This window comes from Ammodytes marinus (genome assembly GCF_949987685.1).
Source record: "Ammodytes marinus genome assembly, chromosome: 16".
In the NCBI taxonomy this organism is placed as follows: domain Eukaryota; kingdom Metazoa; phylum Chordata; class Actinopteri; order Uranoscopiformes; family Ammodytidae; genus Ammodytes; species Ammodytes marinus.
Window position 1 is genome coordinate 22,335,750 of NC_137220.1, and position 17,948 is coordinate 22,353,697.

At 41.2% G+C, this 17,948-nt stretch overlaps 1 protein-coding gene across 1 annotated transcript in view; it reads right to left on the reverse strand.

Annotated features, from left to right (window-relative positions):
* LOC307262307 (carbonic anhydrase-related protein 10-like) overlaps nt 1-17,948 on the reverse strand; it is a gene marked incomplete at its 5' end in the record, with an annotated part of 54,372 nt that overhangs the window by 23,027 nt on the left and 13,397 nt on the right. Inside the window, one exon of the mRNA XM_080043142.1 lies at nt 1,805-1,947. Coding sequence (XP_079899268.1) covers nt 1,805-1,947 — 143 coding nt within the window. The remainder of the gene's footprint in view (nt 1-1,804; nt 1,948-17,948) is intronic.

Consider the following 17,948-nt stretch of genomic DNA (forward strand, 5'->3'; position numbering starts at 1 on the left):
CTCATAGACTGTCACAGAGGAGTTTCTCTGCATCGTGATTTAGAGAACGTGTCCTGTCTCTGATGAAATTAAAGCCTCTGGAAATCGGCTCTAAAATAGTAAAAATCATTATATGATATCAAAGCTGGGTGTCTTAATAAGCTTTTACAAAAAATATGGTTGAAAATAAATGTCCATAACATTATAAAACTAAGTTAATGCCGCTACGAGTAAGATGGCACGTTGGCGTCCCCTTTGGACAAAAGCGGTAGTATTTTTACGACGCCCGCTGTCGCAAAGCTGTTTTCTAGCGCGTGCCAGGCGTGCGAGTGTGAACTGAGAAGGGCGCAATATAGTGCATGTCCGTGTGTTGAAAGTGTGAGGACTCTTTTCGGCTCCGTGAGAGTGGTTTTGACACTGCATCAACTAATGCCAGTCACTGCCACACACACCTGATTGCAATGAGTTGATGCAGCAGTGTCACCTAACTACTCTCTCTCACGGAGCTGAAAGACGTGTCCTCACAGAAAGCGAATGAACGAGAGACGGCAGTTAGTATGGATCACGATGAGGTAATGTGTTTGTGTTGTTGATGTAAATAATGACTATTTCAGATAATGGTTATCTGATGATGGTGAAGCAAAGCAAACTTTGTGTTAGTACCAACCGCTCATTCATTTAGGAGTAAACACTGCAGTCTAGTTTCACTCTCGTGAAATTGTATACACGTTGCTTGGCAACGCCCTCGTCCCGCCCGTAGCCTATATCACTCTCCCTTTTAGCTTTTCTTCATTGCATTTTAATTTTTTTCTTTGATGGTTCAGCCCCGTTATCAGTCATTACGACGACAAATAACTGTCTCAAACAAGGCTCCCGCTCCCCTTCCCTCACCTGGAGGGATAGGCTTCTCAAATCACGTTGCTGCGCCACACTGAAATCTGCGACCAATATGGATATGTGACCATAGAGCCTGCACGAGCGAACCGAAAATCGGACTGGGTGTGCGACCAGACCAAAAGCAGTAATAAAAACTATTTCAAAACGTCTTTCTTTGCACTGATGGTCTCGTTTGCTGTTAAAGGTAATTTATGATTATCAGAGGAAACATGAGGCTGTTTAAAAGATATTTAAATGTTACTCGTAGCCGCTTTAAAAGAACAGCTTTGTTTTACTGTCTAGAGTAGAACATTTGACGAAACTCTGTGGGCGTGGCCGTATGAAACGGTTTCTATGGCAACAGTCATTGTTTTTTTGTTCAGACAGGAAACTGCCGTGATTGGTTAAAAATACTTCTGGTGTAATAAGAACCAGAGCATAACCCGCCTCATCAAAATACATTTCTGTAAAGTTTATCAAACTTTCATTTGGATTGAAAAAATATGCCCAATTCTTTGCAGATGCTTACTATCAATCAACTAATTCCCCAAATTACATACAGTAGTTTGAAGGATTTTGTGGATTTGGGTTAACAGGGGCTATAAAGTCCAGTGCCGTCATATTATATACAACTTGTTTGACACTTTGAATTGTGCTTGGCAAGCTGTGAAACACTCTTTAAAAGCATTTGGAAAAGAAGTTAGAGCCCAATTTCTTAATGAGAGCTGTTCAAAAACGCCATAAAAGGCAAATTAAAGCTTTTTTCTTAGGTAAAGTATTTCAATGCAAATACTATATACAACTTGTTTGGCATCCTGAATTGTGGGGGACGGCCGTGCTTTGTGTCATTTGACGAGCTCTGACTCCGAGGACGTCACGTGTTCAGAAAACATTAGGCTATCTCATCCAAAGAGGTGATGTCAGGTCATTTCAGTGGCAGTCCGCTTACCTTCCGTCCTCCCGTGTTGAGCCTCAGAGGGGTCAGGTAGGGGTCAAAGATCATGTGACTGGTCTCTATGTCGATGGGTGACTGTCGCTTTCCTATGGCACACAGGTTCCAGGCTGAGTACACCAGACCCCAGAAGGATGGGACTGGTGGTGTATGGAAGGAGGGTCAGGAGAGGGAGAAAAAGAGAGACAGAGAGAGTGGCATTAATTAGTGTGGGTGTGGGTGTGTGTGCTAGTGCTCCATAAGGTCAAACCATAAAAAAACTGAGAGAAAGTGAGCAGACAAAGCTCCTTTATGAAGGGACAGGCGTAATGGGGAGTTTAGGGAGATTTGAATTTACATATGGCTTCATTAAAAGTGGGTCTGAAAAAAGAGCTTTCATTAAAATGTTCAGCTAGGTTATTATCTGCCTGTATAACTAAAGGTAGGGCAGCATACTTTATAAGTCTGTCTAGAAGTTCTCCAACTATAGATTTTATTGCTTCTTCCACCACAGCAGTCGTTCCCAACCCCTTTGTGTGACCTCGATAAACGGAGCGCTCTTTCCTTGCGTGTCCCGTAACTCGTTGTGACCTTAACGTGGCCCTGGGTCTTGGATTGCTCTTGGGGAGCTTATATTAATTTACAAGGATGTAGCAACAAATAAAAGTAGGGGGAAAACTTCCTTCAATCCTCATAATGTCGCTCAATTTATTTGGGGATCATCGGAGGACATTTATGTGACTTGACTAAAGGCTTTAATGCTACTTGTTTCACATATACAGTAGTGCCCCCCCACACCTCAGAACCTGTGTGGAATCAGCATACTTTCCCTGAAGTAATAAACATGGTGGGTGAGTCACACTGTATAAATGGTCTTTTACAATTGCCTGATTTTTTCTGAACTGTAATGTGATTGTTCCGTTTTCTGCTGAATGTATTTATGAATCTAAAATCTTTTTTATGAACGGTAAAGCATAAAATGGAGGAAGTAATTTTTTTATGCATTTCTTTATTTATGATTTATTTTTGGGGGGGAGACCTCATCTTCATGTTGGACTGTGATATATTTTCCCTTTGATACCATCCCTCAAACTAGATGTGAATATATTATATATATTATGAATAATATATGGTTATGTTCAAATCGTCAGAGGTAAAATATTAATAGAGAGGTTGCTGGGGAAATCATTACCATGCAGCAGCCTACAGTGTTGTGGAACATCAAATAAGCAATAATAGCTACATCAACGAAGCAGGACATTTACAGAACTGGATACAAAGCAACATATCAAAAATACAAAGGCACCTTTCTGATAACCCAAATAACCTTTTAAACTGAAATCCATTTTTAAAATAGGGACAAAGGAGGTTTTTATAATAGTGGAAAGTGTGCTGGGGCTAATACTGTATCATAGCATTTTTCGACTCCTCCTAAAATGACAGTACTGAGTCTGGTTCCTAAATAGGGGTAAATTGCATATCAAAGTTCACTGAAAATCTGGGATTAGATTGGGTCTGGATGTAGGGGCTGCCAGTTCATGTGGACTATACCACTCTGCAACTGGATGAAAGCGTTTGCGCTCACATGCACTGGTGCACACAGAGGACCTTAAATGACCTTGGTGAAGCCACTGTTAATTTAACACATGCTCGCTCTCTCCTCATCTTTCTCTCTCCTATACACAAACAGATGAGAGGGGCTCACCATAGGCTAAATGTCATAATGCTCAACGTCAGAGATAGGCTTAATGACAAGTCGGATTGTTAAACAGCTGTCATTATGATAAAAAAAACGTATCCACAGAAGTCAGTGTACTCTTCTAATTCCGGATGAGAACTTATTATAATTTTATTTTACTTTTTGAACACCTGAGGCTCTTTTCCAGCTGCCCGCCGTTTTCATATTCGTGCACACTGATTGCCACCTGGGATTGTGGCTAGAACAACCACAGCCCTATTTCTCTACCTCTGCCTTTTTTTAAACTCTGCCCTGCCATCTGTCCGCCTCCTTTACTGTCCCCCCCATCACTAGCTCAGTCTCCCCATGTGCATCCATTCAGCCAGCACTCTTGGGCAGCACCCAGTGGAGTAGAGCAGAGACAGATGTGGCAGACCTGACCTTCAGAGTGCAATCCTGACCCCCTGCTCCACACAGCCGCGCGTCGACACACCGTTATGTCACCCAGCTGTGTGTGTGTGTGCGTGCGTGCGCGTGCGTGCGTGTGTATATGTAGGTCTCTGTGTAATAGTCAGACAGGCAGACAGTGACTGCATGCTAGAAAATGCAAGACAGTGTGCAGAAAACTTTTGAGGAAAAAAAAAAACAGAGAAAAGTTGAGTGGGATTTGGTGCACAAAATAGAAGCAACACTGGTATGGAAGCCTGTACTTAAGGCCAGGACACACCGGGCCTCAGGCATTTAAATGTGTGAGCTGCTGGGATTTTTTTCTTCTAAACAAATTAAATTAAAGCAGATATTATAGTTTTGCCAATAGAAGCACAGATGCATATGAATATTTAGATACAGCTTGGCACAAAAGAGCGTCATACTCAATGTTAAAAGAGCTGAATATACACAATGGATTTAATCACACTTGGTGCACCAAATGTGTAGGCCTATGTCTATTTTGTTTGCATTAGGGACACTATACTTTCTGCGTTGACAATGAATATTGGTTCTGGATGTAAATGGCCAGGTTGGAAACCCTCGTCCAACATGGGGACACTTGGCTGGGTATTCTGATGGCTTGTAGCAGCAGTCACACTGAGAGATTTGGATGCTAAAGTGCCTGAACTTCAGAAAGGGACATAGCCATTCTTTGGTCTCAACAGTTGTCAAAAATCACTCATCAAGTGTACATGGGCCTTTAGTGTGCATGTATTGACTTGAATTGTGTCTGGGTGTGTGTTTGGTGGGCAGAATAAAAAATAAAAAACACAATGCCAAACACATACAATGAGACGCAAGGAGACATAATACACCCTGAGTGCCTCTGAACATTGATCACACTTAACCTGAGCAGGGTTGAGTAGCAGTAGAGAAGAAAAACAAAACACAGAGATGAAGAGCAGGACAGAGAGCGGTACGAGCCAGGCATAGGGATGGAGAGAATGGGAGGAGGCCCAGACGATTCACCCTCCCTAATATTAAATCAGACTGGGTACAATGACAGAGAGAGAGAGAGAGAGAAAGAGAGAGAGAGAGAGAGAGAGAGAGAGAGAGAGAGAGAGAGAGAGAGAGAGAGGAGAGCTGATGAGAGAGGGAGGACTGCCCGAGGACCTGCTTCTCATGGGAAATCCCTTAGAATTCAGATGACAATTTTTTGGGGAAATGATGAGAAAGTTCTTCAGTTATTTTGACTTTCATTTGAAGTTATTTCAGTATACATGACGGATGTACGGAGAGTGTTTGAAAAGTAATGTATTCAACGTTTGTCCGTCAAACATGAAACGTATCCTTCTAATTAATTCTGGTCATGGGTATAAAGCCTGGTTCATTTGAATCGTGTGTGCAGCTCCATTGTTGTCCAGAAACTACTCATGCACCATCCTGTTGCCTCAAATAGTCCATCGGCATCAAATGTAGATGAATCCGCAGCTAAAAGTAGTCCCCACTAAATGCACTATTTCTTCAGGGAATTCTCAAGGCTTCTTTAAAAAAAAATTCAACTATACATTTGTGAGTTAAAAATGTTCACCTTCACTATAGGAACCAATAGGCTCATCAGGGAAGTATTGAGAGACAAGCCAGCTCACAGTTTAGCACAAAGACCAGAAACAGTCCTATGGGTCATTATGTGTAATTCATGGAATTAAAGGTGGAGTCAGTTGAGCGCTTCTAGAGAAAATCAGTGAATATATCTCCTCACGATCTACTACCTGACCATACTGTGTGTGCATACTCCAAAATCGCTGACTCCACCTTTGAGGACCCAGAACCAAGTGGCTCCACCCACAAAGGAATCACTGCCACACAGCAATATAAACGACAGAAGAGGCCATACTAAGGCATTGGAGACAAGATGTGATGAGATGACCTTTTCGGAGATGACTGAGAATGAACTACTCCTTTGACTGCACTTTGGGAAGTGGATCTACAACCAGGGAGGTCGTGCTAAGCCGAGCTGTTGGGATGAGGTGTGAGTGTGTTTGTCTGGGGGATAATGCACTCAGAAAAATTTGTGTTTCACCGTGTGCCTCATTTCATCAAGTCAAATCAAATTTGGAGTCACCAACCTCTCTCCAAAAAAAAAAACAAAGCTGCTTGTAATATGATGAGTTTGGCCACTGTCTGAATCGATGTGTGGCAGCATGGGGAAAACTGGAAGCCTGCAAACGCTCAGATTAACCTTTCCTGTTCTTTATAGAAGCAATTTATCCCCCCCAAAATGATTTCATTATCGGTTCCTGCTTCACTGGAAGCCGTAATACAAGTCCCATATCAGTCATCCATTCTGCTTTAGTACTGCAGTATGGATACACGGGATGGATACACACACACACATGCACGCACGCACACACGCACGCACGCACGCACGCACGCACACACGCACACACACGCACACACACACAGCACAAGCACAAGTCCTGCCTTTTAAGAAGTTGGGACACGCTTGTTCTTCCTTGTCGTTCCTTTCATTGATGCCCTTATTTGTTGCTCTGGAAACTACTTTTTTTTTCTTCTAAAAGACCTTCATAAATAACTTAATTCAGTGACAGTTCAGACAGAATGAAGTTCCTCCCCCTCAGGTCACCTTAATAAATGAATGGATCTCGTTGTGTCATGACCAACTAAAATAATCCAATCTACTATAAAAGAGTACCAGAGTTCAAATCAAGTTCAAGCTCAAATAACACTTCCCAAACCACTGGGGTGGAGCTGGGGGAATAGTGTGTATGTGACTGTATTAATGAGTTTACAAATTAAATTCCAAATGGGTTTGTTGTAATGTGATAAGGGGGCAAATTGCCAGCTCTATTTGGAGGATCATACTAATGAGATATGGCATGTAAATAAATAACCTTTGGATGTTCAGGTGGATTTTGTCACCTACAGACAAGACAGCAAATCAACACGTGTCCCACTATGTTGGTTGTATTCCTTTAAAGTACACATAACAAGCTTTACTCTGGCATACTGTTTTATACCCACTGAACAGTCTAGTATTTCTCTGGAACATTAAATATTAACAAGTGAATACGCAAGTACGTATGCAGCAGCAGGACTCAATAGCTTAGAACTTTGATTGGAAATGTTTCCAGTCCCTTTCACAGATATCATAATGAAATGACCAAAAAAATGAATTGCCCCTGTAAACCTGCAGCCTTCGGGACTCCTGGTATTCCAGCCTTGCCTCTAAAGATGGCGCAGCACTAGCTGTTGTGCATTTACGTATTACACTTTGTCGCCCTCTATACTTTGAATATTCACATTTTTAGTTTTTACTAGGGCTGTCAAGCGATTCAAAAAATGTATCTAATTAATTACAGGCTCTGTGATTAATTAATCTAAATTAATCACATACTTTTATACCTGTTTATAAACAGCTGTATAGCCTGCTACAGTTTGTTTCTCGCTCTCTCTCTCTCTCTCTCGCTCTCCATCTCTCGTAACTTCTGTCTCCACAACAGACAGCGCTGCACTGCCACAGATGCCTATGCCGATTCATTCACCATCGTCGTACTCATAGGCAAAAATATTGACACACACACACACACACACACACACGAGACAGCTAGCAAACAAAATTGAGACACACGGAGGAACATTGAGAGATACTGTTTTGAACCTATATTGTTGCACCACTAAATCAATAATGCACAGACACTGAGGAGAATAAAGTAAGATGTCTTCCTACCTTCATGCTTATTTTCCTGAAGCATCCCATAAACCGTCCATAGAGCCCTCGGCCCCGCCCTTTCCTCTGCTTCTCTCTTTACTTTTCTCCCTTTCACCCGTGCGGGCCGTGTCTGCAAGCTACAGGTGCAGCTCGGTGCAGCTCACTGAGCTGCGAAACCACTTTTGCACCGGGTCAAAGGGCATTATAGAAGTGCTATTAATCTGCGTTACTTTTTTTAATCGCGTTAATTTTTCTGTGATTAATTAATCAAAATGAACGCGTTAATTTGACAGCCCTAGTTTTTACATCACAACTAAAACGTTGGGGAATAAAACAAAAACGCTTGGTTGGAATTTCTTTATTTCTTAGGAAGTTTCCTGGAATGAATGCTCTATTTTGTAATGGTGAATTATAGGAAATTGAGGTTCTGAGACGGGTAAAGGATTTGGACTTTGTAGCCACAGTAGGGCCGCTGTGCACAGCTGCAACTAGTGAAACAAAGCTGCTTTAAAGAGGAAATAGGGTGAAAAGGTGGCCCTCCACCATACCCCTGTATCTGAGAGCTTGTGCTTTAACCACAGTGAATCAGCCTTGTATAAAAACCCTACTAACCATGCATGCATTAGCCCAGTTTAGGGCTTAAGAGGCTATCACACATTCTGACCCATATTGCTGGACTATAAAAAACACGTACGCACACACACACACACACACACATACACACACACACACACACACACACAGACACACACACACACACACACACACACACACACACACACACACACACACACACACACACACACACACACACACACACACACACACACACACACACACACACACACACACACACACACACACACACACACACACACACACACACACACACACACACACACACACACAAATTGGTAATGCTGCATGGGGGATTTCCTCAACAGCAGCACATCAGACCTCTGATAGGATGGTGATATCATGGCCACAGCTCCAGAAGCCGGCACATCATGGTGAGATTAACATGATCACGTTCCTCCAATAGGAGAGATTGAAGGGGCAGTAGAAAGAGGTTGTAACATTTTTACATGACCATGGACAGAGGGAGATACTGGTTAACGGCTTAAGGATGTTATTTCTTCTGGGAAATGGGGTGAGGAGGGGTCATGATTGATCCCAGCTCGGATGTACCATGTGCTCACTGAGGGGGAGCCAATGCAACAGCAAGGGACTTTGTTTTGTGCTCTGGCTTTTGCCTCACAGGCCAAATATGCTACTTGTTGGTGGAGGTTGTTGGGGCCATACTCAAAGAAGAAAAAAAGCAATCTGAATATTGTTTGAGGTTATTATTTACATCCAACATCATGCTAAAACTGAACATCAACCGGACATAATGCAGTAAAGAGGGTCAGTGTGCTGAAAAGGGGCAGTTGCAAGTGCTATTACGCCTGCAACTGCCACTGCATTAGATCCAGTCTCAGTGGATCTGGCCCAAAATATGTTTTCTTAGGATGTTTGCAGAATTTACACTGCAGCACGGCCTGCAAATGGTTTCCTCTGGGGGGACTAGTCCACTGTGCAAGAGCACCCAATTCTACATTTTACTGACAGCGGATGTCGGCGAGAAAATAAATAAATGCTAATACTGCGGGCCAAATAAAATGCCTTGGCGCTTTCAAACAATGATGTAACTCCACTGTAATCCACTGTGTGTCCCTTCCATTTTACCTTCTCCTCGTTCCTCTCCATCCTGCTCACACAAGAGTTCTTTACAGTGAGACGCAGCGGGACACACAGAGATAAAGATATGGATATACTGGGCATACCGGCATACAGCAGATGAAATGCAGATATGTTTTCTGACACTCACACAGTATATGTCTGTGGTGTGGACTGGTTTGTTAGAACACCAGATGTATTATTGCCAGCCTTGAACAGTCCGTACAGACTTTCCCTGTGTCCTTAGCAATTCTGTTTAAAGTACAGAAAAGTGGTGTAGTATACGTGATACACAGTTATATGTATTACTGTATACCCAGTAAGAAAACTCCTGGTACTTACATTATATATATCCACTTGAACATGTGCAATGATGCGTAACTACACAGTTATGTGACAGAACCTTTACTTCAGCAATTTGCCCCTCGCAAATAGAAAAGTGACAGCAAGCTGAGCAAACGTTATTAACACGAAGAGAGACTCTATTCGTCTGTGCCCGCTGCCACCGTGACCAGAGACAGTGTGTGCAGTATGATTATGTCTCAACAGTTCCCTGAAATGTTTATTTTTCATTATTTATTGTAGGGACGTTTCTGCAAAACCTTCACAGTATAACCACCATAGTAAACTAGACACACACCGCTGGTACTGAAATGCAAAGGATCTGGTTGGTTTAAAAGAGACAAAACAACAGAGGTTCTCTTACATTGTTGTTCCTGTCTTTTTCTGACATTAAAAAGCCTCTGCAAGGAAAGTGTAAGAGGGTGTTGTATGTACGTCTGTGTCTGTCATGTTAAAGTGAGAATGAGGCAGGAGGCACAATCTGATCGCTGGCCTACTTCTAGGAATGTATTTATTCCTGGACCAGGGAACAGGGTGTGTGTGTGTGTGTGTGTGTGTGTGTGTGTGTGTGTGTGTGTGTGTGTGTGTGTGTGTGTGTGTGTGTGTGTGTGTGTGTGTGTGTGTGTGTGTGTGTGTGTGTGTGTGTGCTTGTGTGTGAATGAGTTAAAAGCAGGTGCTATGTGTTGCATCTCTGACCCAGGTGTGTGTGTGTGTTCAGCATAAACATGCCCCAGAAAGTTCCTCTTTTGATTTGAGCGTGACATGACAGACACACACACACACACACACACACACACACACACACACACACACACACACACACACACACACACACACACACACACACACACACAGGATAAAAGAACACATTGAGATTTAATAAATGAAATTATGTAACTTCACAATACCCACTTCAAATATCATAGGGGTTTGTGTATCTGTAGTTCACTTGGTAACTATATTCAGTGATATACAATTAGACATCAGAGACCATTCATTCTGCTCAGTAATAAATCAGAATTCTATACATACGCAAACTGTAAAAAAAAATCCAGAGGGTGCTTTTAATTTCTCACATTTAATCTCAGTTTTCTGTGAAGCAATAACAGCTGGTCGGAAAATGACAATTACACTATGTCCTCCGAACACCCACTCAATTAACTGCCTCCACCAATCACATTATACTACTGGCTGACAGATTCGGCCAACACAGGCAATGTACTTGGGAAATAAAACAGACACACAGTATTACTTTACACACCAAATCAAATTCATGACTTTTCCCTCATCCAAAAATGTGCTTTTCTTTAACAAGAAAAATTCAACTAAAATCATGAAGCCATTTATAGTCCGATGGTAAAAAAAAACAAAAAAACAGCTCGTTACATAAATAAGGATTACAAAACAGACGGAATGTAACGTTGTGATACACTATTCACTAAAGTTTCAGCAGTCTGAAAGATAGCAACCAAAAGTGGGGCAACCTGCATCCTTTTAAACTGTGTGACTGTCAACACTGCAGACAGGCACCAGGGAGAGGGATGATTTTTAGACCTATAAATGAAAATATAGGCCAGATAAGCAACTCCCATATTTTCAGCCCAGGACCTCCATTTTAATAGAGTGGTTCTGGGAGACAGTCGGCAAGACAGACCTGCTGGGACACTGGTCTGTTTTTACACACAGATATGTATATTCATAAAAGGGAAAACTTCTCATTCATACAGTGTCAGGTAATGTCTATGACAAACAATCAATACAACCATACGTGAATAGTGTTCAGTGAAGTAAACTAGTGTGTTACATTGCTAATGCTAATTTAACCTGGCTTGCTCCAAATAAGATCTGTACGCACCCCCTAACCTAGTGCCTCTCCCTACGTGACGCATAAGAAGTGAACTGTGCCTGAGCTTCCCTGGCTGAGTGGACCTTAGGCTGACCAACAGCTGCCAAGTAGCAACCAGCTTTCTTTCAAATGTAGTTAAGATCATTATTGTAAAATGTTGCTGCTAATTTTTTATTTAATATTATTGATAACTCAACGAAAGTCATGGCTATATATGCTTTTATTAAGTAGAGCACTGTGCTGCCTTTTGTACTAAAAGTGCTCTATAAATAAAGTGTGATTTGATTGAATAATAATGTAGCTAAACAACTTAAATTAAGCGCAGTGTAAAACAAATACGAAGCTTTATAATTTCACTTGACCTAGCGTCCCTTGGAAAAAAAAAATAAGCATAAGAATTTTGCTCTTATCTTTAATATTTTCACTAATTAATTTTTTTTTGTCAAGCTGAAAGAGCTGAACAAAGCATGTGGCTGATAATGTGGCTTGGAAAAGTAGTAATACCCCTGGTACAGCTAGTGCTTCTATCTTCACATTGTTATTTTAATCTTCAGGGACATGTCTTGGTGATCACAATCATTTATTCTTAAAATCCCTTTTTCTTCAGAAATGTTTTTAACTTGAGATGCATGTGGTGCAATTGTATGGCGGCTGATGCATGTTCACCCATGGATTAAAACAGATTTGATGCAGCTATATCAGGATTCAGACAGATAATACCTGTCAGTATAGATCAATTCACTGTTGGTTTGGAACCCTTAATGAGACATGATGACAATAAGAGAGAGGAGATTCATCCGCTAAGAAGTTCATGGACTCATAAGACTCACAAGCCATGGAAGTCCCAGCATTCTAAAAAAAGATTACATCGGATAAAAACGAACGCAGTTCTGTTTATGTATTCAAAAGCAGCGTCTAACTAACAACCAAATAACAACCCTGAGACCTTTCTGTTTTTCGTTTTTCATCTCTTCTTTGATGCTCGGTCGTCACCGGCACACAATCCTCTCGCTCTACATCTCATCAAAAAGCCCATTACACATCTGACTCACGCAGACAGACGTTTAAGATTAACATTGTCTCAGGAGAATCAAGCCGTATTCCGTGCAGTAATCTCATATTCTTAAGAAGATAAAGAGGGGCTGCCTGGGCGAGCCTGAAATAGCTAAACTGTACCATTCAAAGAGGGGTTTAACATGAGGCATTCTCTTGGCAGGGGGAAGGCATTATAAAGAGTGATACAGGTCGCGAGCTAATCCTAAAATCCAGGGCAAAATAAAAATGGAATAAGAGAGGGAGAATGTGTGGGAGGGTTATACAGATGTTATAACAAAGGATGAGTCAGGGGTCAGCGCTACCTACTGCTGCTTTATTGAAGCATTTTATGGCTTGTAAACATTAGTAGGTAAGTGAAATATGCAATTTATAAATCTGTCAAGGATAGCTATTCTGCTATTCAATACATAACTATTATATCTACAGATTTATTTGTTGTAGTAAGCATAATTTGGTATAGACCCTTTAGTGAAAAATATTTCTTTATACAAAAACACCCACAGGATGTAAAAAAATGTATATACATAATTGAAAAATTAACATGAATAAGAATAACAGAGTCTATGCTCATCATGTTTACCATATTCACCATCTTCGTTTAGTTTGATAGCATGCTAAAATTTAAGCTCCAGCCTATTTTTTTGGTTCTCTTTGAAAATGATATACCCAAAATGGTTAGAGTATATCTCTGCATCCACAAGGTCTATTTGAATAATTTCAGAATTTATGTTAGTCGCTGTAAATAAGTGGATGTAAACAATTGTATTCTTTGGCTGCTGGTTCACTGAGTTTTTGTTGTATGGGTTTGAGTTAGGTTAAAAAAAAAGGTAATTAAAAATCAACCTTTTTTCGCCCCCTATGATGTGTCGCAATATCACAGGTTCAAATCCAACTAGGCTACATTACATCGTTCTTTTTATTCACGTCTTAAAATCTGTGTTATCCAATTAAGCAGAAACACCCCCTCCAAACACACAGACAGAAAAAAGACCAAGAAAGGATTATCCTGGGATAAATTGTATGCTTCTAGTGAGACGTCAGTGTGGGTAAGCTCTTTTGAAACAATATTCCTTGAACTAATTAAGCCTCCAAAGTGGTGGTCCCAGGCCAAATAAAAGATCTTAGTGTTGTGGGGACATTCACAACATGATGCAATGACCCCAAAATACAGTCAGCTTTCCTCTCAGCCAATCACCTACTTGCATTAGCCTGACCAATCGGAAGACGTTTATGTATGACTATGTAGAACATTCTACTATATCTTTTGTAGTCCAACATTTAAAGTTATGGGTCTAGTTGTTCTGATAGTGACATTTGTACCAGTTGAGTTGTGCACTGTTTGAAAGGTGACACAAAGCTTATCAAAGAATGAGCAAATAATGGTGGGAGGGACAACCAAGTTAAAACAAAAAAACTGTCACAGACCAATATAAAAATAAAACCTAATTTGTGATAAAAACCCCAATTGACCTTATACAATGGTACTGAGATTGATCTATTGTGTAAAGTCAGAAGCCGCAGCAGCTGTGTGTGTGTGTGTGTACTGTTGGTGACCTCAAGGGGGATTTGTCCTCTAAGAAATGAATCGATGGAGAGCCTTCCGAGCTCAGCACGACTAATGAAATGGCAGTGAGCGCCTGCTCTCAGATGCAGTAAAGTAAATTGGGTTGGTCGAGGGAATTACTTGTCATGCCAGCTGTTCTGTCTATCTGGCAATCTCCCTCAGCGTGTAAAAGTCTGCTCCCGACCGCATTCGGGGTCAGTGAGAGCATCCAAAGATCCAAGGGGTTACAGGTTTTTTTAGCGGATGATGGTTGGTCGTTAGAACTCTTTGGAGAGTTTTCTGCTTCTGAAAGGGCAGGCTTACTGTCACTGTTCTGTCTGTCTGTCTGTCTGTCTGTCTGTCTGTCTGACTAGTACACCAGTGTTTAAGTTCTGCATTGTATACAGTAATACTGATGGGAATATCTTGGAGTTAAACAATCAAATTGCAATCATTTATCAAAAATATGCAAAGGTGGAAGGTAAGAAGAAAGTCACAGCTGAAAAAAATGTGTTGGCTTCTTGCAATTTGCATTTCAAAAGGAGGAGGGGAGGCAAAATGATTGAGCTGTGGCTAATGACTTGTTTCATTATCCCTGAAAGTACCATTCCATTCCTCCAATAAAAATCAAAAAATCGTGACAAACGTGCAGTATGTCACAATTGTCCATTACAAAAAGCTAATTTTTCAGAAGCTCCAACAGAACACAGCCCCTTGTTATTTTCATTTTGTTAAATGGTTCATGGCAGCTCCAGTCCAGTCTGATATCATTACACCAGCTAGTTAAATACTGATTGAGTAGCCACAGGCATTTAAGAAATATCTTTGACAACAATAATCTCTGATCGTTTTTTTGAGCTGATCATATTTAGCAGTGTATCCCTCACATATTGTATGGCTCCCCCCCCCCCCCCCCCGAAAAAAAGAAGAAAATGTAATCTTAAACGCAAAACTTGCCCTCTTTTGACTTGAAACGTATGAGACTAATTTGATTCCACACTCTTGCAGGAACAATACACACTTGCAATTCTAAATGATGTGTATTTCAACTAATTCTGCAGCAGAAAACAGCCCAGCACTTTATGCAGGGCTTATTTAGCCATGCAGTCTTAAGGTGCTTTCACACTTAATACTGCCTTATGTTTGGTATGTGTTCACGTAGTATTGATTGATTGATTGATTGATTGTATTCGACCATTTCATATATAAAAACAAGAACAGCACTCTGTTACATTAAAATACATAAAAAGCCAGGGATAAAAACACAAAAAACCCCGAAGGCTTATTTCCATTGTGGTCCCTATACACAACACATACACAAAAAGTACACATACATAAAAAAACACACACACAACAATGACCACCACTAAGACAAGCATAACCAAAGTTTGTGATGCGGGAGGAAACTGGTCTATGATTGGTTGGATTTTCCATGAAGGAAAACTCCCAGATGAAAACAAAGAGTTAAAGAAAAAGCAGACTACTGGCAAACGTTAGTGTGAAAACGAGTGGGTCGGCTTTAGAAGCTTCATTTGAAACCATACGACGTACATGTCATCCAAAACCAACAGCACATCCCTCCATCTGCCAAACCACTCCTACTGTTAAGAGTGTGACAGAAGCTGGAGCCCATCCCAGCATGCAGTAGATGCAAAGTGAACCTTTAAAATCGCCCATAGTGAAAATAACACCCCAATTTGACCATGTTGTCTACACAAATGTTGAAATAAAAACACATCAAAATCATAACAACTTTGTTTCACAGCCAAAATAATTAAGACCCAACTTAAAACAGACTCTTATTCCAGTTAAGAGGGTGTGGAAAGCAAAGTGTTACAGGTGGTTTCAATCTGTAGAGCACTGATATGTAAAGTTACCTTGACATTAAGACAGTTTATGGCTGCCTACCATCTGCACCACTGACTAGATACTGCCCTTCATGTTTCACAATAAAACCTGATAGTAAATCATATACCTTAAAGTGAAGGACTTAAGAACAAATCAACTGTCAGAGATCAGCTGAGCTGCAGCATCAGCACCACTGCTAGGACGAGTGATACTGTTCCAGTCTCCCTCTGGGGATCATGGGGGCTTTACAGCCATCTGCCTCCAAGCCTCTGTCTTATCCTGCATCTTGGTGTGTGTGTGTGTGTGTGTGTGTGTGTGTGTGTGCGGAGGCAGGGTCATTCCAGTCTTAACACCCTGCTTGTCTCTTCTCTTTTTGTATTTTTGTCACTCCTCCATCTTCCCTGCAGCATATTATATTCCCTGTCTTTATGTCCATCCCTGCAGTCGACTCCAGCTGTATTAACTCTCAACACTAAAAGGCAAAAGGTCATGTTTGAAGAGACAGTGAGTAAAAGTGACTGTAAAACTGTCCAACCAGCCAACCAGCACTGTTCAGGCTTTTGACATATCACTGCTTCATAGAATCTTAAAGTTAGCTGGGATTTATCATCCATCAAATGTTACGTATAAATAAACACAAATTCAAGGCGATAAAACAAATACAAAAACTTGATGATGTAACAATACTTGACATAAAATAATGAAACATTATAGCAGAACTGACAACTATGGAATGAGACCAATCAAATACACGTGAGACACAGTGTTGGCAAATGAAAGCATGAAGCCATCAAAACTAAAATAAAACTAAAGACTCGACTTATAAAGTCAAACCTGTGGACTACTTTCAAAGACGACTCCAGGAGCTGTGTTTATCACAAAGGTACCTTACGTCAACATGATCAAAGTAGGAGTATAGGCCCTCTGTGCATCTCACCATGTAGCTCACCCAATTGCAAAAGGCCTCACAGTATTGCAGAAGAACATGTTTTACCTGAGAGTTGCTGGATCAATCTGCAGCAAATAACAGGAAGACTTTACCACTGTCGAAAAGTAACATAAGAAGGCAGATTGAAGAAAGGTTGGATGACTTTAAAGGAGAGGACATTTTCAGTACTGTGGATTTGTATTTGGGTTTGGCGGGCCTAAGCTGGGATATGTGCATTGAAATCATTACAGATGGTAGGTACTATATCCATGAAACTTTGAAAGATGTCGTCAAAGTGGTGAACCGCATCAAACAAACCAAGAACAACGGGTGCTTATAAAAGCTGTGCAAAGATCTGGGAAGTGAGCATATCCGGGTGCTATATCATGGTGAAGTTGGCTGCATTTCAAAAGGGAAAAGGCACTTTCACACTTATACTAACTCAAAACAGAAATCGCAGCCATCCTTTTGAAAAAAACAACTCGCCTGTGGCCCGCACAAGTAGCATATCTCACTGATGTGTACTTTGAACAGTTTAAATATCAAATAAACATTAAATATGTCTATGCGAGGGAAGGGACGCAGCGTTTGTGAACAAAATGTGGTATGTGATCCCTTCACAATCAATATTGAAAGTGTTTCATTGCCAAACAACAAAGAGAATCACCTGGTGGAGCAGTCATGTGATAGGTTGCTGAAAAAAAAATTCACTGAGGTGAGCCCCTCTCACCCCGGAATTCCACTGGCTGCGCGTGTGGTGTCCAACGGTTTTGCTCCGTGCGCCCACGTCCGTCAATACCCACCGACTCCGTTTTCAAAGCAGCACGGCCAGCTCCGCTGAACAGCTGGAGTCGCGAGAACGAGGAGTTCCCGCGGTAATAAAAGTGACGGGCGATCGCTCTTGATAATATGATTCTCCTATATGGTATTTACACAACAACGAACGCACGGAAGGTTATTGTTCCCATCCGAACGAGTAAAAGAACAGTGGACATGCTTGTATGTGTCACTGTTTTGAGAATGTCACCTGCAGTGAACACCGA